This window comes from Podarcis muralis, chromosome 16 (assembly GCF_964188315.1).
Source record: "Podarcis muralis chromosome 16, rPodMur119.hap1.1, whole genome shotgun sequence".
NCBI classification, from domain to species: domain Eukaryota; kingdom Metazoa; phylum Chordata; class Lepidosauria; order Squamata; family Lacertidae; genus Podarcis; species Podarcis muralis.
The window spans coordinates 2,311,499-2,338,368 of NC_135670.1; the positions used below are offsets into that span (position 1 = coordinate 2,311,499).

The 26,870-nt window shown below is 49.4% G+C and overlaps 1 protein-coding gene across 1 annotated transcript; it reads left to right on the top strand.

Moving 5' to 3' along the window:
• The first annotated feature begins 1,454 nt into the window (after positions 1-1,454).
• C2CD4D (C2 calcium dependent domain containing 4D) lies at positions 1,455-9,654 on the top strand. The gene is made up of 2 exons (XM_028710281.2): positions 1,455-1,603; positions 6,243-9,654. Exon 2 carries the CDS (start codon positions 6,333-6,335, stop codon positions 7,398-7,400), a length of 1,068 nt encoding a protein of 355 aa, XP_028566114.2. The 5' UTR covers positions 1,455-1,603; positions 6,243-6,332; the 3' UTR covers positions 7,401-9,654.
• Positions 9,655-26,870: the final 17,216 nt, after the last annotated feature.

Genomic DNA, 26,870 nt, shown 5'->3' on the forward strand with positions numbered 1-26,870 from the left:
GGGAGAGACAAAATGGCTTCAGGATTGTTCTCCTGTAACATTTCTTCAGCTTTGTGAAGAAGTCCATTTGTTTGTCTCTCCTGAATCTTCCCACATTCGGCCTCATTGGATGAACCCATTGGGTTCTAGTGAGGTGCTGTATCTCTCATCAAGGAGTTCTGCAGCGGAAGGGAAGCGCCGTTGCTTGAGGCGAACTCGGGCCGAAATATACTCAGAGTTGAGAGTGGATTTCAGGCTCTTTATTCAGCTCATAGTGGTGAGGAGGAATGGAAGTTCCCCCAGAATGTCTGCTTTATAGACATTATTTACACAATGGGCCCCACGTGACTGGCTAATTCCGGGATTCACCTGTAGGCCAATCAGGTTGCGGATTCACTTCCACCTGGAGCTGGATTGGGTGGCTCCTGTGGACCAATCAGACTGCTGCATTCTGGACCCTATTGTTCTAGGACCAATCAGACCACTGCATTGTGAAGCCTATTGTTCTAGGACCAATCAGACTGCTGCCTTTTGGATCCTATTCAACATAGTACATAACACAGGCGGAATGCAACATGATGCCCGTTGATGTTTTTGAATTTTTTGAATTCTGGTGCTGGAGGAGACTCCTGAGAGTCCCATGGACTGCAAGAAGATCAGACAGATCCATTCTGAAGGAAATCAGCCCTGAGTGCTCACTGGAAGGACAGATCCTGAAGCTGAGGCTCCAAGACTTTGGCCACCTCATGAGAAGAGAAGACTCCCTGGAAAAGACCCTGATGTTGGGAAAGATGGAGGACACAAGGAGAAGGGGACGACAGAGGACGAGATGGTTGGAGAGTGTTCTCGAAGCTACCAGTATGAATTTGACAAAGCTGCGGGAGGCAGTGGAAGACAGGAGTGCCTGGCGTGCTCTGGTCCAGGGGGTCACGAAGAGGCGGACACGACTAAACAACAACAACGTTGTCAGTTCCTATCTCTCCAGTTATCCGAATGTCAACTGGATACATGAGGCTGCACTGTTATGCGCCAAACCAGAGAAGTGAGTTGCTGGAGCTGTTATGTGCCAAACAAACTCCCCTTTAACGCATCGTTTCAAAGAGGCAGGAAGGACTTGCCGCTAAAGTATTTGCAAACATTTGCCACCGCTTGGAAGAATGATTCCTTTGTGCTAAGCTACCTAGCAAAACCAAGGCAGGCGGCTTGCCAAAGAATCGGGGAGCGGGGCGAATATTTCAGTCCGGCACTGAATCCAGAAAGGCCCCAAGAAGATAGATCAGCTGTCATGTCGACAGAACTGGACACTCTGTAACGTGGGTTGGAGTTTCCGCCTCCCTCCAAATTGTGCACGCTCCTCAAATGTACTCTTGAGTTTCTTAGCACGCTAGTGGGTTTAGGAAAGGAAAAAAATATGAATGGTTGTGTTTATCCGGCCCGAAAGCCCTCTAGTGGGAAACTGAGCAACTCGCCGTGAGTCACACAAAAGAGTGACGTCGGAAAGCCCAAGGTATAAACAGCGGGACGGAAAGCTTGTCTGATGCCAGCTGGTCTCCCGGAGATCCGAGGAAACGAGACGGGGGAATTCGAGAAAAGGAGAAAGGGGGACATGAAGGAACAATGGCAGGTAATTGGCTCTGTTGGGCTGGGTTGTGAGGGGCAAGTCAGCTGGAGAGGTTTTCCCAGGAAAGAGAGAGAAGGGGAAAAACTCAAGACGTGGTGGGGATAACTTTTTCCTCCTAGCAGACAGGTTGCGTGATGTACGATGGAGGAAAGCAGACTGCTTGAGGCTGGTACCTTGCAAGTCTGTGTGTGCCAAGAAACTCCAGAGGTGGCCAGCTCTACAGATCCTGAAAATGTTCACCTTTTATCTATTTTGCATTCTGTCGTGCATCGTGCACACACGTCTATGCGATGGCAACGCCGCACAAGGAACTTTCTACGCTCGGCCTGCAACGATGGGAAATTCCATTGCGCCGTGTGGCTTTGGAGATTTCAGCTGGAAACATCCAAAGAGTGTTTCTTGGGGGGCACATGGAGCAGGAATTTGCCTGTTTTTAAAACGGAAACGAGAGGCGAGATCTGTGCTCCTGCAGGAAAAATCACAGCATATGTATGTTTGGCATTCGCCAGGCTGATCGGAGGCATCCAATTTCTGGGACCACAGAACGCAAGGCATGCCATTGGCCACAGCTGCCATTCCACTGTGTTTGCGGACAATTAGGAATGTGCAAGCTGGAATTTCAGGCGCGCCTTTTGAGAGCACCTTACCCTCCCACATAGAAACAAGCCTTTCATTTTGGGTCACTTTTTGCATTTCTGTGAAAAGGTTTGCAGGACTACCTTGAGGGGCAGGGGAGAGGAAATATGTCCCTGTTGCCAAGACGGTCAGGATGCTCTCCTGCTTTGCAAAGCACGTCCCCTTGTGGTGTGGCGACATAAATGACCAGACAACAAACCAGCCGGATTTGGGACTCCCGCTTCACGATTCTTCATATATCATTCCCTCTAACAGCGAGCGCAGCTGGCGACTGGCGACAGGATTGTAATCATAAGAATGTCAGAAGAGCCTTCTGGATGAGGCCAGTGGCTCAGCTAGTCTGGCACTATAGGCACCAACTCCTAGGGCCTTTTCAGTGGTGGCTCCCCATTTTTGGAATGCTCTCCCCAGGGAGGTCCGGCTAGCACCTTCATTAGACACCAGGCAAGTGGCACTGGGGACACGGGTGGCGCTGTGGTCTAAACCACAGAGCCCAGGGCTTTCCGATCAGAAGGACGGCGGTTCGAATCCCTGTGACGGGGTGAGCTCCCGTTGCTCGGTCCCTGCTCCTGCCAACCTAGCAGTTCAAAAGCACATCAAGTGCAAGTAAATAAATAGGTACCGCTCCGGCGGGAAGGTAAACGGCGTTTCCGTGCGCTCCTCTGGCTCGCCAGAAGCGGCTTAGTCATGCTGGCCACATGACCTGGAAGCTGTACGCCGGCTCCCTCGGCCAGTAAAGCGAGTTGAGCGCCGCAACCCCAGAGTCAGCCATGACTGGACCTAATGGTCAGGGTCCCTTTACCTTTAAGACATCATATCCTCCAAAATTTCTCTGGTGATAATAGGTACATCCTATTCCATAAGAGGAAACCCTGGTTTAAAACAGTGAGGACTAGAATCTTTGTGGAAGGGCCATAGCTCATGGGTTAGAGCAGTTGCTTTGAACACAGGAGGTCCCAGTATCAGCCTCGACTAGGAGATATGTTGCTCAGCTTTCCACCCCGTACTGCAAGAGCTCCGGCTTCGAGTTCCCTCCTCCTCCTGACATTTGAAAACTTTTCAGAGGACTCAGGAGAGCAGAATGACGTCAGTGGCAAAGAGCTACTTAGCTACGCTCTGACAGGTAGCCGGTTTAATGACTCTGTTACGAGGTGCTGGAGCCGCCTTTCGGCTTTTGCCAGAGGCAAGGGCTCTCTCTCGCTCTCTCTCCCACACGTCCCTTTCGAAGGAAGCAAAGACCACGGGGTCACGGGGACTAGAAAGGGCACTGCTATGTTTTTCAAAGAGGCTTTCAGGTGGCCAGGTGGCTTTGAAAGAGGATGGGACAAATTCTTTCTTCACGGGACTGCGGAACTCCCTCCCACAAGAGTGGCCACCCCATTTGGATGGCTTTAAAGGGGACTGGGGGAAACCCCGGAGGAAAATGATATCAATGGCTGCGCGCCACAGTGGCTCAGCAGGAGGGGAGAGCGCTCCTGTGTTCGAATCCTGACTGCTGGTTTCCCACGCAGGCATCTGGATGGCCACTGCGAGAACGGGGTGCTGGACTGTATAGGCCATGGGCCGGATCCAGAAGGGCTAAACTTACGTTCTTATGAGCGGTGATGAAGGGGGTTCAGTACAGTTACATTTAGTGGCGCATGTGAGAATCAAAAGAGGTTGTGTGTGGAGGAAAGAATGAATTATGAAAACAAACAAATAAACAGGGATTGATGGGAGTGTATTGGTGGGCTGAAAGGCAGCGGTGCCTAGTGAGTGGATCAGCCACTTTGCACCAGTGCTCAGCAAGTAGGTTTTCTTCCAACACCCCTAGCTCCCTTCAGCCTTGTGACAACCCTATAAAATATTTCGCTCAAGGAGAAAGCATCCTCCAAATTCGCTGTGGGGGGGTGGAAACAGTAGTGGAGGAAGGCCGGTGTCCTTCTGGGGGGGCGGGACCCCATGGGATTGTCAAGTCTGGAACCCAGCATCTGGTTTTGAATTCAGCAACCTGAAAGAAAAGAAGAGTTTCTAGTCCTCATGAGACCTGAAAATGCTTTGTTCTTTACCCTCTGGCTGGACGCTGATGAATGTGCACCAGGGGGAAGGAGGGCTGGAGTCTGACTGGGGAGAGAGGTCCGTGATCTGTGGGGACCTGTGTCAGCCAGAAGGCCAGAGTCGGAGGCAGGGGGAGCTTCAGAGCTGGAGGGTGGAGCGCTGGAGGAAGAGGAGGAAGAGGAGGAAGAGGCAGGCCAGGCAAGTGAAGGACTTCCCCACCCTCTCCGGCACCACTGCCTCCCAGAACCAGGAGGGGGTGAAAAGGGAAGAGCAAAGGGCATTTCCATGCAGGCCTAGTCTCTGGCTGGCTGTGTATAGCGCATTGAGGGGAAGGTATATAACTGGGGAGGGGGGTCCCCTCTTTCTGCAACTGCTCCATAGACCTGGGAATAGCTGCCTAGATGCTAGGCTAGTGGGGGGGGCAGTATTTGGAGCCAAGAGATGGTCACCTTTGACCACAAAGAGTTAACTATCCGCCATGTGCAATTCTTTCAACAGTGTCTAGGCAACACAGTGACCATATATACGTAATAGGCAATCTTTATAGAATTCCTTCAAATCATAAAAAGTTCAAAATGAAATCTTTAGTCTCAAAGTCTCTGAAAGCCTTTAAATGAAGCGAGGGACCAAACTTTGTACGGTGGAAAACAAGCTGTGAAACCATCTTATTTCAGCAGTGACTACATTATTACATGAGCACTGTTCCACAGAATTTGATATTTTCATTTATATATACACTCGTTCGAAATAAGATGGGTTTATGAAGCATTCTATATCCACCCACCACGCTGGTGAAGAATTCTACAAAACAGTAGTCAATATCCGGATATCTGTTCAGTGTTGGACATCATTGTTGAATACACAAACTTCACAGCTTGTTTTCCACCGTACAAAGTTTGGCACCTCACTTCATTTAAAGATTTTCAGAGACTTTGAGACTAAAGATTTCATTTTGAACTTTTTATGATTTGAAGGAATTCTATGTTGTTGTTTAGTCATTTAGTTGTGTCCGACTCTTCGTGACCCCCTGGACCAGAGCACACCAGGCACTCCTGTCTTCCACTGCCTCCCGCAGTTTGGTCAAACTCATGCTGGTAGCTTCGCAAACACTGTCCCACCATCTCGTCCTCCGTCGTCCCCTTCTACTTGTGCCCTCCATCTTTCCCAACATCAGGGTCTTTTCCAGGGAGTCTTCTCTTCTCATGAGGTGGCCAAAGTCTTGGAGCCTCAGCTTCAGGATCTGTCCTTCCAGGGAGCACTCAGGGCTGATTTCCTTCAGAATGGAGAGGTTGGATCTTCTTGCAGTCCATGGGACTCTCAAGAGTCTCCTCCAGCTCCAGAATTCAAAAGCAACAATTCTATAAAGATTGTCTATTATGTATGTATGGTCATTGTGTTGCCTAGACATTGTTGACGTTCTCTTTGCAACACAGGGTTTGTTTGGATACTACAGTGGTGCCCCGCAAGACGAATGCCTCGCAAGACGAAAAACTCACTAGACGAAAGAGTTTTCCGTTTTTTGAGTCGTTCCGCAAGACGAATTTCCCTATGGGCTTGCTTCGCAAGACGAAACGTCTTGCGAGTTCTTGCGAGTTTGTTTCCTTTTTCTTAAAGCCGCTAAGGCGTTAATAGCCGCTAAGCCGCTAAGCCGTTAATAGCCGCTAAGCCGTTAATAGCCACCAAGCCACCAATAGCCGCTAAGCTGCTAAGCCACTAATAGCCGCTTAGCCGCTAAGCCGCTAATAGCCGTGCTTCGCAAGACGAAAACACCGCAAGACGAAGAGACTCTCAGAACGGATTAATTTCGTCTTGCGAGGCACCACTGTATGTGCAATTCTTTGGCTTGGGGGTGTCCTTGACACCCTCCAAAGCTGTAGCAGAGAGATTGGACGTGTCCCTGGGACTTTGGCCGTGGCAAATAATCTCTTCCTCCCTCAGGGTGCTAACCATTTCCTATCTTTCTTCCCAGACCACCCTGAGAACCCTTGGTGCTCTCACGGGACCTCTGCCCTCCATCCCGCTGTGAATTCCCCCTCACCCGGCCTCCTCCTGCCCTGAGATGTTCTCCAGAAGGAAGCCCCCCAGGCCCTGCCCCACCCTCCCCAACGTGATCACGCCGGACACGATCCCCACCTTCTTCATCCCTCCCAACTTGGCCAGCCTGCAGGGGCGGTGCAGGAGCGACAGCCCCGACGGCCGCGGGATCCTGGCCCGGTCGGCCGAGCAGCACGTCATCCAAGTGGAGAGCCCGGAGGAGGGGGAGGTCCAGCCCGTGGGGCGCCTCTACAGCACCTCCTCCATGCCCCACCTCGCCAGCCCCACGGGCTTGCCCTTCCTGCCCGAGAGCCCGCACACCCGCCGCCGGGAGTCCCTCTTCCACGGCGGACGCCTGCCGCGCCGGTTGCAAGGGGCCCAGTTCACCTCCCCGCCGACGAGGCCTTCCCTGCAGCCCGGTTTGATGTTCGACAGCGACACGGCCTCCTCCACCGAGACGTCCCCTTTCAGCTCTCCCCTGCTGACGCGGCCTCTGAGCTGCCCTCCGTTCTGTCCCGCCTACCGGCATCGCCGAAGATTCGCCTTCTGCTCTAGCGACCTCGGCGCTGCCCCGCGGCCCAGCTCCCTGTCCCCAGAGGAGACCAGCTCTGCCGACACCAGCCCCAGCTTTCCGCGGCGGGAGAAGGATCCCCCCTGGGGCTCCCCTGCCCCACTGCCGCTCTTCCCGCTGGACCTGATCCGTTGCCACGAGCGGCTCACCAAGGAGGTGGTGCTGACAGTGAGCAAAGGCGGGCGGCTGAGGCTGTCCAGCGAGTACCTGCAGCCCCAGGGGCGCCTCCGCGTCCGGCTGGTGTGCGCCGAGGCCTTCTACCCTCCCCACTGCGACCCGCGACACTTCAGCTGCTGCGTCTCCTTGCAGCTGCGGCCCGGGGAAGGCCTGAGGCAGCGCAGTGCTGTCGTCAAGAGGAGCCGCAACCCCATCTTCAATGAGGACTTCTTCTTTGAGGGCGTCTCCCCGGAGGAGCTGTCCAGGTGCAGCCTGAGGCTCAAGGTGCTTAACAAGGGCTCCGGCCTCCGGAGGGACGCTGTGCTGGGGGAGTGCGACGTCCCGCTGGATTGCCTGCTGCCCTGAAGGGGGTGCCGGTGGGCGGGCAACTCCCCGACAGGAAGTCACTGCTGTCGGCAGGAAGTCGGTTCAGTTGGCAGGAAGAGGCATGGGCAACTCACCGACAGGAAGTTGATGCTGTTGGCAGGAAGTTACTTCCGTTGGCAGGAAAAGGCATGGACCACTCCCTGACAGGAAGTGGATGCTGTTGGCAGGAAGTCAGTTCAGTTGGCAGGAAGAGGCATGGGAAACTCCCCGACAGGAAGTGGATGCTGTCGGCAGGAAGTCAGTTCAGTTGGCAGGAAGAGGCATGGGAAACTCCCCGACAGGAAGTCGCTGCTGTCGGCATGAAGTCACTTCCATTGGCAGGAAGAGGCGTGGCTTCTCTTGCTCAGGGTCTTAGCAAAGAGGGTCTTTTTGCCAGTCCAGCATCTCACCATGGGACACCCAAGGCCTGCGGTGGGAATCCCTCAAGCCCACTCTGCCGCCATTGTGTCATGGAAGACCTCTGGGCCGCAGCCGGATGGGTCCTGTTTCGAATCAATCTGTGGACAGTGTGAAAAAACAGCTCTTCCTGTGTTTTGAGCCGCCGGGCTGCGTTTGACAACAACACACACACACAAACACCCTGCAAATATTTCCGGGGGAAAGGTCTCAAAGTGGGGACTCTGGTTACCACATCCAGGCTCATGACTGGATGCCAACAGCAGAGGGCGCTGTCGGGCTACACATTTCAGCATTTGGGTGCCACCAACACAGCAGGAGAATCTGTAGTTTTGGAGGTGGCCAATTGTTGGGGTACCAAGAGTGAGGCCCTCTGAGGCCCATGGCACTGGCCTGACTGGTCCCTCAATATGAGCCGCTGGAATCCTCTCCAAGCTTGAAATGTGTATCTCCAAGGTGACACATTCCTATATTGCAGGGAAAACACACGCACTGAGGGCGGGGAATACCCAATAATAATAATAATAATAATTTATTATTTGTACCCCGCCCATCTGGCTGGGTTTCCCCAGCCACTCTGGGCGGCTTCCAAGAAAGACCAAAAATGCACTAAAATGTCACACATGAAAAACTTCCCTGAACAGGGCTCCCTTCAGATGTCTTCTAAATGTCAGGTAGTTGTTTATCTCCTTGACATCTGGTGGGAGGGCATTCCACAGGGCAGGTGCCACCACCGAGAAGGCCCTCTGCCTGGTTCCCTGCACCCAAGCTGTTCAGCATTGAGGCAGCCTGTCTCAGAGATGATGGGGTCTTCTTCATGGGAGATTTGTGAGCAGAGGGTGGGCAGCCATCGGCCAGGGATGCTGTGGTCACAAGATTGTGCCCTGAGCAAATGAGGGGTTGGGATAACGGTCTGCCGGTCATCTAGCTCATTCTATTACAGTGGTACCTCAGGTTAAGTACTTAATTCGTTCTGGAGGTCCTTACTTAACCTGAAACTGTTCTTAACCTGAAGCACCACTTTAGCTAATGGGGCCTCCTCCTGCTGCTGCTGCGCCGCCGGAGCACGATTTCTGTTCTCATCCTGAAGTTTTTAACCTGAGGTACTATTTCTGGGTTAGCGTAGTCTGTAACCTGAAGCGTATGTAACCCGAGGTACCACTGTATTCTGCTCCCTGCTTGGAGAGAAATGGCCAGCCAGCACCCAGAATAAGCACCTTCCTTTTGGGCTGCCGGGTTCTCACGCCCATTTCCTCCTCCCATCAGCTATCGCCCTGCAGGCTACATGACCCTCGGGGTCCTTCCAACTCTCTGATTCTATGTTTTCCAAGGGTTTGAAATACAGTCGGAGCTTGGAATCCGTTCCGGAAGTCCGTTCTGCTTCCAAAATGTTCGGAAACCAAAGCGCGGCTCCCGATTGGCTGCAGGAAGCTCCTGCAGCCAATCAGAAGCAGCAGAAGCCCCGTTGGACGTTCAGCTTCCGAAAATAGTTCGCAAAGCTGTTGTGTACTGAGTTGACTAGGATCCAAAAGGCAGCAGTCTGATTGGTCCTAGAACAATAGGATTCAGAATGCAGCAGTCTGATTGGTCCTAGAACAATAGGATCCAGAATGCAGCAGTCTGATTGGTCCTAGAGCAATAGGATCCAGAATGCAGCAGTCTGATTGGTCCGCAGGAGCCACCCAATCGAACTCCGGGTGGAAGTGAATCCACAACCTGATTGGCCTACAGGAGAATCCCTGAATTAGCCAATCACGTGGAGCCCATTGTGTAAATAATGTATATAAAGCAGATATTCTGGGGGAACTTCCATTCCTCCTCACCACTATGAGCTGAATAAAGAGCATGAAATCCACTCTCAACTCCGAGTATATTTCAAAACCAGAACAGTCACTAAGGCCCGGGGGCCAGATCCAGCCCAATTGCCTTCTCAATCTGGCCCGCGGGCAGTCCGGGAATCAGCGTGTTTTTACATGAGTAGGATGTGTCCTTTTATTTAAAATGCATCTCTGGGTTATTTGTGGGGCATAGGAATTCATTCATTTTTTCCCTTCAAAATATAGTCCGGCCCCCCACAAGGTCTGAGGGGCAGTGGACTGGCCCCCTGCTGAAAAAGTTTGCTGACCCCTGCCCTAAGCACTGCCAGGCAGGGTCAAGGTTACTGAGTGAAAGAACCAGGGGTTTAGTTTCCTGCAACCTTTTTAAAATCCAGCCTTTTTTACGCAACCAGGAGAATGGGCGCATATCACTTTGTTTCCAGTGCTTTGCAATGCAGGAGGTTCCAGCTTCGAATCCTAACGTCTCCCAGTGGCCTAACTCTGCAAAGCCGGCTTCCTGTGATACTGAAATCCGTTCTCCCGGTTTGCTTGAAAGAGAAGCCTTTTTGCACCTTCCGTCTCTGACAGAATTGCAGGAGCGTGCAGAAAAGATATATTCCACCACCGCTGAAAACGAAGACAGATGGTCTAATAAACCTATATCAATATTGATTCTGCGTCAGGTGGGCTTCCAGCGCAGGCAAGTTTCCATTGCGTGGGTAAAATAAAATGTTTTAATGGATTGAGGGAGGGAGGGATGAAACCGGGAGATGTGTAGAAACTGATTAGAGAGGCAAGTTTGTAGCCAAAGATTCCTCATGTCTCCAGAAGCGCCACAGAAATCAGATTCCTGAGAACGGAAATTTGAACAACAACAACAACAACAACAAAAACTTACAAAGTTTCTAGTCCATTTGATGGAGAAGATGGGCATGAAAGCCTGTTGGGCGATGCTGACTGAAATTGGAAAAGAAAGTGGGTACATAATAGGTTCCAGCACTAGAGGGCAGTCCTCTTTAAGTTAGAATTTTAGAGTTGGGAGGCACCCAAAGGATATCCAGTCCAACCCCCCTGCAGGGCAGGAAACTAAACTAAAAAGTTCCAAATGCTATGACCTTTCCAAACGGGGGGGGGGGGGGGGGGCGTTCTCCAGTCTCTTGATCATTGTCTTATCCTTTATCCTTATCCTGCAATATCCTTTTTCTTTTTTTAATTTTTTAAAAATAAACTTTATTCAACATTCAACACATATTTACACAACAAATTGCCACATTACAGTTTATGCACGAACACTACACAAAAAAAGAAAAATACAGCAAAAATAAATAAAAAGGAAAAGGAAATAAAAAACAAAAGTAAGAAGGATAAAAGAAACTTCCGGTTGTTCTCAAAAAAACTAAGTCTCATTTGTTGTTTTTTAAACAGTATCATATTATTATACTTTGTTTCCTTAATTTCCTTCAGAGAAATATTCTTCAGTTTGTTGTCTATACATTACAAGAACCATTTAAGGTCTGCCAGGAGGTTTTTGCTATCGTAATAGGTTTTCAAATATTCTTTAAACACTATCCATTCTTTATTCACCTTCTGCATTGAGTACCCTCTAAGTCTCCCTGTCATTCTGCAATATCCTTTTTCAGCTGTGGCAACCAGAACTCTATCCAAGTCTTCCAAGTGCAGTTGTACAGCATTACAATATTTGGCAGGTGGTTTTGTGTGGTTTTTTAAAATCCCTTTTCTAACAATCCTTAGTGTGTGGTTCTCATTTTTCACAGCTACTGCTAGGAACTCAAGGTTTTGTTCCTGGTCAGTCTCCATTGTGAGCCAGCCTTCTTTTAAAATTCATAATTTGCACTGCAGGCAGGGAGGATGATAACAGGGCATATAACACTCCCCCCCCCAAAAAAAAATAGATTTAGGCCCCTTCTGCATTGTACATTTAAAGCAGTATCACTCCACTTTAAACAGGCATGGCTTCCGTGAAAGAATTGTGGGGAGGGTAGTTTGTTGGGAGTTGTTAGGAGACCTCCATATTCCGCTACAGAGCTAGAAATTATCAATCCCTCTTCCCAGGTGACTCTGGAAATTGTAGCCTTGTGAGGGGAATTTAGGGGGGGTGTCCTAACAGCTTGGTACCTTTAACAAACTCTTCTTCTTCTTTGGCGATCCCTCGTAGCTGAGTAAGATTGCCTTCCATAAACACAGTTTTAATAGTGAGTCCGTAAGTGACTGTGGAGGCCAGTTCTGGATCCACACGTCCTTCCACAGTGGGGACATAGGTTACCAGGTGGGAGTTGATCACGGTGTGGATTTGCCAAGCGTGCCTTCCTCTTAGCGCGTTTTCCCCTTGCGTCCTGAGTTCGAGTGTCTTCAAAGCCCCTGACACCTTTGGTAAAGGCTGTTCTCCAACTGGAGCGCTCGCAGGCCAGTGTTTCCCAGTTGTCGGTGTTTATACTACATTTTTAAAAGATTTGTCTTGAGAGAGTCTTTAAACCTCTCTTGTTGACCACCAGCATTACGCTTTCCATTTTTAAGTTCGAAATAGAGTAGTTGCTTTGGAAGACGATCATCAGGCATCCGCACAACATGACCAGTCCAACAAAGTTGATGTTGAAGGATCATTGCTTCAACACTGGTGATCTTTGCTTCTTCCAGGACACTGGCATTAGTTCACCTGTCTTCCCAAGTGATGTGTAAAAATATTTGGAGACACCGTTGATGGAATCTTTCGAAGAGTTGGAGATGGCGTTTATAAGTGGTCCATGTTTCACAGGCATAACAGTAAGGTTGGTAGTACAATAGCTGTGCAAACAAGCATTTTGTTTTACCTGCAAATATCCCAGTCCTCAAACACTCTGCACTTCAACTGGGAGAAAGCCGCACTTGCAGGATTCTCTGGGGAAAGCCATGACTGTTTTAAAGTGGAATGGTAAAGTTTTAACTGTGTAGTTCAGATGCAGAAGATTTCCCACAGAACCACAGCAAGAGAGGAAAGGATTAATCTCTCCCCCGCTTCACGCCTGCTGCAAATCTGATTATTCTCAGCTTCCATTCCTCAGTCATTAAAAAAAACCTCCTGCCATGTTAAATGCATCTTTAAAATCTGCGGTGTGGCCCTGACTCGCTCCAGGGAGGAATGCAGGAATTAGGATGGGGGAAATGTTGTCACGTCATTTTCTACCACCAGATGGAAACCTTGGACCAAGTATTTCAGCGCCGGGAACCTGCATGTAAATTCTCCAGCAAGGACTCATGTTTATTCTTGGCCAATTCTGCTGCCTCTCTGTACCCGGGCAGGGTTGGCAGCTTTTAACTTGACAAATTACGGGCAAGGCAGCCACTCCCCATTTTTTAATGGGGGTAAAAAGCGCTGGGCACCCCAGGGTTTCTCCTGACCACAACAATGCCATCATAAAGACCAGTCGCACCACTTTTAATTGTCAGATGCGGAGTTAGGAAAACAGGTCGCTGGCACCTAAGGCAGCTGGCCAAGCAATTATCTCAAAGGGGCAGTGGCTGGAGATCTTTTTTTTTTTTAAATGGGGATAACACTTAGCCCATTTCACCTGGGGGGGAAATTGACACCTTGCCGCTTATTCCTGCACTGGTGGACTCCCACTGCTCATGACATACACTGAGATCCATAGTTATCCCTGTCGCTTCCTGTGAGAGACACCTGCTTGGTGCGCTTTCCTTCGAAACATCTTCCGTCTGATTTGAAAACAGAAGCCATGGTTGAGCATCTCATGTGTGCATGTGGAGTTCAGAGAACTGGACATGCGTGTAGGGAAATAAATCAGGCAATGAGCATCGGGTGAAGACACCCTTGCCTCTCACCCCACCTCCTGAACATAAGAACATTATTAATATTATTATTAGGGACGGGTGACGCTGTGGGTTAAACCACAGAGCCTAGGACTTGCCGATCAGAAGGTCGGCGGTTCGAATCCCTGTGATGTGGTGAGCTCCCGTTGCTCGGTCCCTGCTCCTGCCCACCTAGCAGTTCGAAAGCATGCCAAAGTGCAAGTAGATAAATAGGTACTGCTCTGGCGGGAAGGTAAACGGCGTTTCCATGCGCTGCTCTGGTTCGTCAGAAGCGGCTTAGTCCTGCTGGCCGCATGACCTGGAAGCTGGACGCCGGCTCCCTCGGCCAGTAAAGCGAGATGAGCGCCACAACCCCAGAGTTGGCCACGACTAGACCTAACGATCAGGGGTCCCTTTACCTTACTATTTATACCACACCCATCTGACCACTCTGGGTGGCTCGTAACAGAATATTAAAAACACAATGAAACATCAAACATTAGAATCTTCCCTAAACAGGGCTGCCTTGAGATGTCTTCTAAAAGTTGGATAGTTGTTTATTTCTTTGACATCTGATGGGAGGGCGTTCCACAGGGCAGGCGCCACCACCGAGAAGGCTCTCTGCCTGGTTCCCTGTGTAACCTCCCTTCTCACAGGGAGGGAACCGCCAGATGGCCCTCAGCACTGGACCTCAGGTTTGGAAGGGGTCGAGAGGGTCATTCTAGCCCTGCAGTGCAAGAAAGCAGGTTCCCACAGTTCCGTTCCACCCCACTTCTGTTGCCTCTCTTTCTTCCTCCTCTTCCGTCAGGACCTGCCAATCTCTGCCCCCCCCCCCCCCCCGATCCTGGAAGCACCACCATGGGGCTCATGAGGAATCTCTCCTTTTTGGATCCTCCCCACCAAGGCCTCGGGGCTCGCTACAAAAAGCTGATCCAATATTGAGCTCTCCTTTCTTGGCACCCGTTTCCTGGGCTGCGCCCTTTACTCTCCTGGAAGCCTCCTCAGATGTGGCGATAGAGCGGCCTGCCTGGGGTGGTGGAGCTGAGGGGGAGAGGCGTGGAGCCGCTGAAATGAAAGGATTCGGCCTGCTGTTCCAAAAAATACCTCCCCAATTTTGTGTTCCCCCCGCCCCACACGGCCTGCGCCTCCTCTAATCCCTGCCCGTCTCCCGTGGGAATGCCAGGGAGCGTCCTTGGCTGACCTTGGCAGGAGATGCTCCCCCAATCAACTGTGTGCCGGGCCTGCTATGTCATGTTGACAACCAGCCGTGATTTCACCTGCGTGCTCCTGTGATAGGAAATTTGAGGTCTTAGATATATGTTAAATGTTCGTAAGTGTACCAACCAAGCACATACATAGATCAGCACAGGAATGTCTAGCACTTCGATACTGGAAGGGGAGATCCCCACCTCCAGCCCTGCAATTGTGCAATGGGCAGATGACAGGACTCAAAAAGAGCAAGGAATATGGGCAGTTTTCAGACATGTGGACTCCAAAACAGACCGAGTTCAAGGTATTGTTATTAGTACAGTCATACCTCGGGTTACAGACGCTTCGGGTTGCACGATTTCGGGTTGCGCACTGCGCCGAACCCAGAAGTACTGGAACGGGTTCCTTCTGGGTTTCGGGACTTGCACATGCTCATGTTCAGAAGCACTAAATCGCGCTTTGCACATGTGCAGAAGCGCCGAATCACGACCTGCGCGTGCGCAGGCGTGGCGCTGCGGGTTTTGGACACTGTGGGTCGTGAACATGCTTCCCGCACAGATCACATTCGCAACCCAAGTGTCCACTGTATATTATATTAGTATTAGTACAGTGGTACCTCGGGTTAAGTACTTAATTCGTTCCGGAGGTCCGTTCTTAACCTGAAACTGTTCTTAACCTGAAGCACCACTTTAGCTAATGGGGCCTCCCGCTGCCGCTGCGCTGCCGGAGCACGATTTCTGTTCTCATCCTGAAGCAAAGTTCTTAACCTGAAGCACTATTTCTGGGTTAGCAGAGTCTGTAACCTGAAGTGTATGTAACCTGAAGCGTATGTAACCTGAAGCGTATGTAACCTGAAGCGTATGTAACCTGAAGCATATGTAACCTGAGGTACCACTGTATACTGTTTATTTATACCCCATCTTATCAGTTTGGGGCCAGTTTATTTGTGGGATCACCTTGCCCGCTATGTGCCCATTCAACCGCTCTAATCTGCAGAACTGGTACTCTTACTGGTGCCACACAATACACCAGTGGCGTAGCATGGAGGGTGCAGGGGGGCCCGGCCGCACCGGGCACAACATCTGGGGTTAGGGCAAATCCACGGGTTAGGGGGCGCAAATTACTTGCCTTGCCCGGGTGCTGACAACCCACGCTACGCCACTGCAATACACACCCCACCCTTGTAAGAAATTGGCCTTTTAGAATCTCAGTGTCTACACTTTGGAACTCCCTGCCTGGTGACATCAGACGGGCAGCCTTCTCTGTGGCCCTTTTCTCGGTGCCTCCTTCACTTAGGCAACCCTACCCAGACACGTGGACATCACAGGTGCTTATCTCTCAGCTGATGTTGATTTCAATCACCTTTTAAAGACCTGTTTCTAACAAGTGAGAATCTTAATCTTTTATTTTGTATATCTTTTATTTCTTATATGTTTTTGCAAACCGCTTGGAGGTTTTCTTGCAATCATGCGCCATATAAACGTTTATGGGTATTATTTATTTGCACGGCCGAAGCCATGATGAAAGACAATGTACATAAAACAAAATAAAATGCATTAGAGAGTTAAAATAATTAATAAAACCATGCATTCTGTCAGATAAGAATTTGCTCCCCTGAAGAATTTAGCCTGTATCACCCTCACAAACTTTTCTCGGTAAAATTTGCCGCTCTAAATGCAAAACGGGCCAGTTTTTCAGAAGTGCAGGGTGACCTAATAAAAAGTTAATCAAACACCCAATTGATCGCTCAATTGAGAGATTTAAACCTTTGGAAAAGGCTGCTCTTATGCACTCGTAGATTGAGCAAACCAGTAAGCAGCGGCGTAAATGTTGTTAACTAAATAAATTGAAGGAAGCATTAAGAATATGCAGGTCTGCTTGCAGGAATGATTGGGTAATCAGCATTCCTTGATGAACAGAAATTATTTTGCAACATCCAAACCGTGACAGACGGAGGTAATGGAAGTTCATACTTTGCCGTGACTTTGGACTGTAGGTGTTAGATTAGACCAGGGGCATCGTTAGAGAGAGATCCAGGGACCTTTTTTCTCGTTATTTTTAAAACCCTTGAAAAAACAAGTTTGCTTTGAATACAGAGCTGCTGGTCACATTGCACCACTGCCTCTTGTGGCAGGGAGTTCCAGAGTTTAGCTATGTACCATATGAAGATGCCCTTCCTTTCCCCTGTCTCAAATCTTCCACCATTCAGCTTCTTCCGATGTCCATCGGATGTTCTACACTACGGTGACAAGAGAGGTATAAAAAAAAATTATCTGCCCACTTTCTCCTAATTTTATAAACTTCTCTCATTCCAGCTCTTCCTCCCATTTTCGCTGACATAAAAAGCCCCAAACACGGCTCCCTTCCCTTATCTTCCAGTATCTGAATGGCTTCCACACAGAAGATGAAGGAAGCTTGCTTTCTCCTGCTCTGGAGGGTAGGACTCGAACCCGTGGCTTCAAGAAAGGAGATTCTGACTGAACATCAGGAAGAACTTTTTTAAAAAATAAAAATTTTATTAACAATTTCAACATAACAAATTATCGAAACAAATCATTTTCATTATTTCTTCCCCTTTTTCCCCACCTCCCACCTTCCCAACAAACCCCCCCCCCCTCAAGACTTCCCTCAGCTTCTCTATCTGATTTCTCAACTCATGCTGTTCTCTGCATATTGTAAAATTGTATAAAAGATAAAGGGACCCCTGACCATTAGGTCCAGTGGTACCCGACTCTGGGGTTGTGGCACTCATCTTGCTTTGTTGGCCGAGGGAGCCGACGTACAGCTTCCGGGTCATGTGGCCAGCAGGACTAAGCCGCTTCTGGCAAATCAGAGCAGCGCACGGAAACACCGTTTACCTTCCTGCCGGAGTGGTACCTATTTATCTACTTGCACTTTGACGTGCTTTTGAACTGCTAGGTGGGCAGGAGCAGGGACCGAGCAACGGCAGCTCACGCCATCACGGGGATTCGAACCGCCAACCTTCTGATTGGCAAGCCCAAGAGGCTCTGTGGTTTAACCCACAGCGCCACCCGCGTCCCTTTTAAGGGGGTCCCTTATGACTCTACAATTCTATGATTGGGGAGTTGCTCTCGATAAGCCAAGAAACTTCCGCATACATCATGTGTGTGACTTGGGATGTGCTGGCAACGGGAGGGAGGGAAATCAGCCTCTCCAAATCTGCGTTCTCCATCTCCGCCCCACACACCCCTTGCAGTGTTGATCTCAGGCTGGCACCTTTTCCCAGGCCTTGTCACCCCGCAGTCAAAAGCTCTGCGGGCTAAAGGGGCCCCATCCACCCTTACAGCCCTTCAGGGACGGCTCTTCACAACTTTTTCGGGAACCGAAATTAAGAGAAGGAGAAACAGAGCCCCACCCAAGGGCAGCTCCACGATCAAAAGTATGTTGAGTCATCCAGCCTGTTATATAACCACCTGGCAGAGGCACCTACGTGATTTGGAGCTGTTGGCAAGATGCTGAGCGATGCAGGTGGGCGACTTTCCACTAGGGGGCAGCGTGGCTCTGGAGATGAGCCTGTATCATGTTGTTGTTGTTTAGTCGTTTAGTCGAGTCCGCCTCTTCGTGACCCCCTGGACCAGAGCATGCCAGGCCCTCCTGTCTTCCACTGCCTCCCGCATTTGGTCAAACTCATGCTGGTAGCTTCCAGAACACTGTCCCACCATCTCGTCCTCCGTCGTCCCCTTCTCCTTGTGCCCTCCATCTTCCCCAACATCAGGGTCTTTTCCAGGGAGTCTTCTCTTTTCCTGAGGTGGCCAAAGTCTTGGAGCCTCAGCTTCAGGATCTGTCCTTCCAGTGAGCACTCAGGGCTGATTTCCTTCAGAATGGAGAGGTTGGATCTTCTTGCAGTCCATGGGACTCTCAAGAGTCTCCTCCAGCACCAGAATTCAAAAGCATCCATTCTTCGGCGATCAGCCTTCTTGATGGTCCAGCTCTCACTTCCATACATCACGACTGGGAAAACCAGAGCTTCAGTATCATAGCTGTCAACTTTTCCCTTTTCTGGCGAGGAATCCTATTGGGAATAAGGGAATTTCCCTTTAAAAAAGGGAAACAGCTATGAATTCTGTATCTGTATCTCTCGATCTACATGGCAGGACAGAGTCTCAAACAAAGGTGTTCTCTCCCAGTTCCGCGTCCCCAGCTGGGATAGCTCGGTCGAAAGAGCACGAGACTCTTAACCTGAAGGTCGTGGGTTCGAGACTTGGATTAAGCAACAGATTCCTGCATTGCAAGCGGTTGGACTAGATGACTCTCTAGTGGCCCCTTCTAACTCTACAATTCCGTGTTTGCACTCCTGCCTCAGAGATGCTGGCTTAGCCTTGTGCACAGAACGGAAAGGTAAAGGTAAAGGGATGCAGGTGGTACTGTGGTCTAAACCCCTGAGCCTCTTGGGCATGGGTAGGCAATCTAAGGCCCGGGCACTGGTTAAACCACAGAGCCTAGGGCTTGCCGATCAGAAGGTTGGCGGTTCGAATCCCCATGACGGGGTGAGCTCCCGTTGCTCTGTCCCAGCTCCTGCCAACCTAGCAGTTCGAAAGCACCTCAAAGTGCAAGTAGATAGATAGGTACCGCTCCAGCGGGAAGGTAAACGGCGTTTCTGTGCGCTGCTCTGGTTTACCAGAAGCGGCTTAGTCATGCTGGCCACATGACCCGGAAGCTGTACGCTGGATCCCTCGGCCAATAAAGCGTGGTGAGCGCCACAACCCCAGAACCGGCCACGACTAGACCTAATGGTCAGGGGTCCCTTTACCTTTACTTTACCTTACCTTACAGAATGGGAGATGCCAGGATCCCCCAAGGATCTGTTCTTTGGGGAGCTGGCTTCAGGCCCCAGGCCCACTTGTGGACTAGCTCTGCATCACAGAGATGTTCTGAAAATGAAACAAGGTGGCTCGGAGCCTCAACCCTGCTGTTTGGGAATCCCTTGCAGGTGACCGCAGCACCCGGAGACAGAAAGACAGACAGGTCATGTATCCACAGCAGAGACCAAGGGAGAAATGATCGCTGGAAGGAGTGCAGAGAGAAAAAACAGCACAACCAGATGCCTTCATTTGCCCCAACTGCAACAAAACATGTCTCTCCTGTATCAGTCTCTACAGACACAGCAGGCGCAGTTAACTCTTCAATGGCTTGACTCCGCCCCTAAAGGTGCACTCCTCCATTGTCTCCCGAGACATACAGATGCCAATCATGTGTATATACGTGTGTGAGTTAGTATGTCTTCTGCCAAGCCAGAACTTTAAAGCACATTCAGAATGCACGCCCCCTGCCCTTCAAATAATTCTGGGAACTGTAGTTTGATCATGGTTGCTGGGGATCATTTCAATTGTTTAAAATTTATTTGTCGTAATCAACAAGGGGGGTTTAGTTGTTTATCTTCGTTTATAAAAAATATATATAAAATTTATACACGGCCGGATTTTTTATTGTTTATTTTTTAAAAAAACAAAATCTTGGAACGGTCTAGAAAAAAGACGGCACAATAAAATCACCCATAAGGGAAATTAGCAATAATGGAAAACTTTCCAAAAGTTGACATAACTGTAAACTAGGAAGAAATTAAAACTCACCGCAACTTTCTAAGCATCTGGGTAGGCTTGTCTAAACAAGAAAGCTTTTTGCATGCATAAAAGAAAAAAAACAGTGCAAGGACAAGGAGTTCCGTTTATTGTGACATTTCTGACAGCTTCCCATTTCAGCCTCACAACAACCCCGTGAGGAAGTTTCGGCTGAGAGAAAGGGCGGCTAGGCAGTCAGTGAACTTCATGGTTTCATCATCATTTGCTGATATTTTGTGGATATTATTCCCGCCACATTATATGAAATCCATTATATTGGATTTTGCTGATTGCTGACTACTGGTTGGGTTTTGAAATGCTTCTATGTTGACCGTGGGACTTTTTCGGAGGATAGAACCGTATTAGATATTCTTCAGAAAGTGTTTCAGCTATCCTCTGGAATAGCTAAGTCAGGAGAGCATGAGCTTCTTAATCTCAAGGTTGCAAGTTCGAGTCCCACATTGGGCAAAAAGATTCCTGCATCACAAGGGGTTGGACTAGATGACCCTTGTGGTCCCTTCCATTTCCACAATTCTGTGAGTCTATCCTTGCCAACAAAGGTCCGTATAGTTAAAGCTCTGGTTTTCCCAGTAGTGATGTATGGAAGTGAGAGCTGGACCATCAAGAAGGCTGATCGCCGAAGAATGGATGCTTTTGAATTCTGGTGCTGGAGGAGACTCTGGAGAGTCCCATGGACTGCAAGAAGATCCAACCTCTCCATTCTGAAGGAAATCAGCCCTGAGTGCTTCACTGGAGGGACAGATCCTGAAGCTGAGGCTCCAAGACTTTGGCCACCTCATGAGAAGAGAAGACTCCCTGGAAAAGACCCTGATGCTGGGAAAGATGGAGGGCACAAGGAGAAGGGGACGACAGAGGATGAGATGGTGGGACAGTGTTCTTGAGGCTACTAACATGAGTTTGACCAAACTGCGGGAGGCAGTGGAAGACAGAAGTGCCTGGCGTGCTCTGGTCCAGGGGGTCACAAAGAGGCGGACACGACTAAACGACTAAACAACAACAATAACAACAACAATCCTTCTATAGTGCCCTGCAAATGGAGAGTTTTTAGAACTGGGTGCATCGTTTAGAAGTCCAAAAATATCAGCGAAAAGTTGTTGTTTTTCTAGTCTCTTAAGACGGGGTTCTTTGGTTTTGGTTTTCTGTTGCAATGAAAAAGAAAACTGTGTTGCAAAGACAGTGACGCAACAAGGTTATGGCTCTTGGTGTCCCATGGTCCCCCATCTCCCTGAGCCCCCTAGAGGTCAGGAGGAGGCAGCGCACCAGAAGGCAGGCGTGACCAAGAGACATGGGGAGAAATCGATCATCATCAGACGTGGAATATTTTGCAAGAAGCTCTTCGCGCCTTGGAAAGATTTTGACCGATTGCCAAGAGCGTTGTTTAGGAGGAAGCCAACCGGAGTTGGGAAACATACAACTTCAAACGCAGGACGGAGGGAGGGAAAAGGGATCACCTGCCTTTAAACCGGGCGCCTCCCTCGCAGGAGTGGGAGAAGGTGTCGATTTCAGAGACAGGAGTCACTCCAGATTGGCACGCAGGGCAGATAAGCACCTTCGCAGACCTGGGCTCAATGGCAACACAGCCCTGCAATATTCAAATATTCAACACCCATCTTGGCCCCGAGGGCAATTTCTTGGCGTAATACGAGTGAGATTCACCTCCCTCCCGAAAGACAGAAATGCAGGGGGTTTTTAAAAAAAGAAAAACTAGATCAGGACTCTCCCCCCCCCCCCCAAAAAAATAAAACCCAATTGCCCACATGCGAAGGCAGATTTATGCAAGGAGATTCCAGGCTGTTGCCATGTTCAGATGAGAGTCATCACGTGCCGGCAAATCCAGGTGGTGCAATTAGAGTGGATTGGATAGTTGTGGCGCCATGAAACTTGCTTCCGCAAAAGAAAGGATGTTTTGCTGTAAGGAAAGTGACGGGGAAGCACAATGGAAACAGAACTTGCTTTGATGCGCCGCCGTCCAGCCTCCCCACAAACAAACCAGAATGGGTGATCGACCCAGAGCCAAAGTCGAGGAGGAGGGTGAGGCAGGAGGAGGGTGATTGATTGATTGATTGATTGATTGATTCATAGAATCAAGGATCGGAGTAGAAAGGGACCCTGAGAATAATTTAGTCCAACCCTCTACAATGCAAGAATGTGCAGCTGTCACTTATGGGGATCAAACCTGCGAACGTGGTGTGATTGATCAATTGTATTTCTCTCCCGCCTTTCATTTGCATGGTTCGCAATGCAGCTTGCAAACTTTCAATGAAAATATTGTATTAGAACATCACAAACATATATCATATAGAATAGCAAGCAAATGTCAGTAAAAACAATTGCAATCTATGAAACACAATTAAAATAACTAAAAATAATAATACAGCGGTAATTCCGGTTACGGACAGGATCCATTCCAGAGGCCCGGCTGTATCCCGAAAGCCCATAACCGGAGGCACCCTTCTGCGCACGCACACGGCGCGATTAAGCGCTTCTTCACATGCGCGCACGGTGGAACCCGGAAGTATACACTTCTGGGTGTGCCGCATTCGCAACCCGAAGTTTACGTATCCAGAGGGATATACGTAAGCAGAGGTACGAACTGTACTTGAAACAGCACAATGACAACAAGAGTCATATTACAGGATTCAGAAAGTGTCCCATTAACAGGCTTTCTGGGAGTGCCACGGTGACACCCAGAATTCCTTTTTCTTCTTAGATCAACTGCCTGAGCAAACATATCCCTCTTCCGAAGATTTTGACCTGTTTGGGGAACAGTTATCACAAACCTCTCCGAACCGCAGGGCAATAACAATCTTTTTCTTTTCTTTTCCCTCTTTTAAACTTTATTCCAAAACCGAAAAAGAATCGCAAACATCAAATTCAAAATCCATATCCATTTTGTAACATAAGCCTATTACATAGTTGACTAGATTAAAATATACCTAATTGCTATGGACTTCCCTTTGCTGTCTATGCAACGCAATTAGAAATATTATATTAGAAATTTTTATAAATTCCCCTATACCCCCCACTTCCCTTCACCCATGTGTGATCTCAATATTATTATTTTTTACTTCTTCCATCTTGTTGTGTTGTTGTAGTTTAATAATTATTCAATTGATTCTTTTATTATTTCCTTGCTTACCCCTGCACGTTTTACACATTATCTATTAATATTCAGGGCAACACAATCTTTTGGAATGCCCCAAGGCCCCTTGAAGGCCTTACTGGTCAGTAGCCAGCTCCTATCTCATGCCAACCAGACAGGGCATAGTGATATCTTAAGGGGAGAATGGCATTAATTTGGGGGTAGTAACGAGAAAGACACATTAACTGAAGGGCAGTGGGCTGCGTGAGTGATCATTAATGCGCTTCGAAAGGGAACATGGGGTATCGGGTGTATCTGTGAATGAATGGAGATTGAATCGGCAGAGCGGCACCAATTCTGAAACAGTTCCCCATCCATGAAGGTTTCAGAACCAGGCACAACATCCCCTGCTCCAAACCACTTTAAAAAGAGAATCAAGTTTCCGGTCCTCAAGAGAGCCTTGGGAGACCACAAGATCTCAGAAACCACCAGTGGGCAAAGTCAGATAGTTGTTTATTTCCTTGACATCTGATGGGAGGGTGTTCCACAGGGCGGGCGCCACCACCGAGAAGGCCCTCTGCCTGGTTCCCTGTAACCTCACTTCTCGCAGGGAAGGAACCACCAGGAGGCCCTCGGATCTGGACGTTGGGGTATGGGCAGAATGATGGGGGTGGAGACGCTCCTTCAGGTCTACTGGGCCGAGGCTGTTTAGGGCAGGCATAGGCAAACCCGGCCCTCCAGATGTTTTGGGACTACAACTCCCATCACCCCTGACCACTGGTCCTGTTAACTAGGGGTGATGGGAGTTGTAGTCCCAAAACATCTGGAGGGCCGAGTTTGCCTATGCCTGGTTTAAGGGCTTTCAAGGTCAGCACCAACACTTTGAATTGTGCTCGGAAACGTACTGGGAGCCAGTGTAGGTCTTTCAAGACCGGTGTTATGTTGTCTCGGCGGCCGCTCCCAGTCTCACCAGTCTGGCAGCCACATTCTGGATTAGTTGCAGTTTACTTTAACCTTCTGCATGAAACACAGATCCTCTAGCACTGAGCTATGGTCCTTCCATAAAGAACCAACATGAACACAATGAAGATAAGGCCGATTCTGGACAATTCAGAGAAAGGCTGATTTCAGCGGCCACACTCCTGCTCTGCAGGCAGAAATCCCCCGCTTTGATTCCTGGTGTCTACACGCCATAGCTGTCAACCTTCCCTTTTTTTGTGGGAAATTCCCTTATTCCAGCGCCGTTTCCCGCTGCTTCCCGCTGCTATCCCAGATTGTTAGATATCCCGTAGACTGTCCCCTGGATAGGTGAGGCTGCTGGTCCCATATTTTTGAGGCTGCTATTCCCTTATTTTCAAATCTGAAAGTTGACAGCTATGCTCCACGCAGGGCTGGGCAAGGCACCCTGGAGAGCAGCTGCCGGTCCGTGCAGACATTACTGAACGAGATGGGCCAAGAGGCTTCCTAATCTGGGAACTTCCCTGCCTCTCAGCCCCACACGTTGCATCAGCCAGCCCTTAACAGATACGGCGTTGGCCAAACTGCACCTGTGATACGGTTGTGCCGGTAAAAGCTGCACCTGTGAAACTGCGGCGCTCCCCGTCCGCATATCGTCAGCGAGGAGAGAGAAGCGCCGCCAGAGCCCTTCTGGCGATGAGAAGGAGCGAAGGTGGCATCCTGCCCGGGCGAGTTGTTTTCGAAGGCTCAGCAACATCTGGCATTGTCAGGGAGCCAGAAGCAGCGGAGGGAAGGCGAAGCCCGGGGGCGGTGGGCAGGATCGGGCCCCTCAGCCCAGCCGCGCCCTGTGCTCTAGCCACTGAGCGTCACTGTCCACGTGCGGCCCCAGGTGTGGAGCCATGTGTCTCCGAAAGTCATCCCGGTAAACAGTAATTATCCCCGGGTCAAGCAACTGGGTGTGTCCCATAGGAGAAAGGGCTTGGGAATTTTTAATGGGGATGTCGCCCAATTTATGCATTTATGGCCTAACTCTTTTTTTTTTCCCCCTCCAAAGAGCTGAAGGTGATTTTTAATCCTCACAACGACCCTGCAAGGTAGTTGAGGCTGAGGGGGATTTTGACTGGCCCACAAGGTCACACACCCAAAGCATTTCATGCACAGGGCTGGATCAAGACCTTTAGGTAAAGGTAAAGGGACCCCTGACCATTAGGTCCAGTCGTGGGGTTGCGGCGCTCATCTCGCTTTATTGGCCGAGGGAGCCGGCATACAGCTTCCGGGTCCTGTGGCCAGCAGGACTAAGCCGTTTCTGGCGAACCAGAGCAGCGCATGGAAATGCCGTTTACCTTCCCGCCGGAGTGGTACCTATTTATCTACTTGCACTCTGATGTGCTTTTGAACTGCTAGATTGGCAGGAGCAGGGACCGAGCAACGGGAGCTCACCCCATCGCGGGGATTCAAACCGCCGACCTTCTGATCGGCAAGTCCTAGGCTCTATGGTTTAACCCACAGCGCCACCTGCGTCCCCATCAAGACCTTTAGAGGGCTTCAAAAGATGTTGGTGCCCCCACATTTATCTAATTCAAAACAGAAACAAAAATAAAACGTAAAATAAAATGTTGTTGTTTTTCCCCGAAATGAAAGAAAACCTACTGTAAGATGGGAAGTGGTGTTTTAGTTTTGTATACTTCCACTTTATTTATACATGAAAATAATAATAAAAAAAATTATTTATACCCTGCGCTCCCCAGCCAAGACCGGGCTCAGGGCAGCTAACACCAGATATAAAACAATTGATTGAAATACAACTTTTAAAAAATGCAGCCTCATTTCAGCAGAAGCTCAAAAACTTTTTTGAGGATGAAAACGTCAAAGTCTTTGATCTGATCTTCAAAACAAATCTTACATAACCCGTCGGCTTCTGTGCTTAGCAGAGATATGGCAACCGGCCTGCCTCGCTGCAGAGTTGTGCAGAGTTGGGATTTTTGATACACTAAAAAATGAACGCTCAGCTGAGCAATTTGGGACCATTAACGTTAAAAATCCGCCAGTGGAAATTTCTGTGGTTCCTCCCCGCTTCCCTCGATGCCCTAAAAACCCAGGCTTATTTTGCTTAATCCAGCCCTGTTCATGTGGCCGAGTCAGAATTCGAACCCTGGTCTCTCCTAGGTCCTAGCCACTACAGCACCCTGGCACTTGAGGGTGTGCCTTGCAAAGCTGCAAGATGCAAATGCAATAAATAGAATTGTAGAATTGAAAGGGACCCCATTGCAGGAAACCTTTGCCCAGCGTAGCACTCGAACCCAAAACCCTGGCATTAATCATACTCTACCGACGGAGTTCTCCCTTGGATAGAAAATAAATGAGCTCACTTTCCCATTAGCACCTATTGAACATCAATTTCCCCATACTTCCCTGGTTGGGGCAGGGAGCTATTTAGAGGTGCATATCCCCCCCCAAAAAAAATCCTGACATATTTGATGGCCTCTGTACTGCCCCCTAGTGCCTGATCCCAGTCCCTCCAATAGGTGTTTTATAACAAGAGTTTCCGCTTGGCGTTCACAGGTAGACTTTCATGGTTCACGGA

Excerpts from the sequence above, each read along its gene's own strand:
- C2CD4D (XM_028710281.2), top strand. The coding sequence starts at position 6,333 with ATGTTCTCCAGAAGGAAGCCCCCCAGGCCCTGCCCCACCCTCCCCAAC.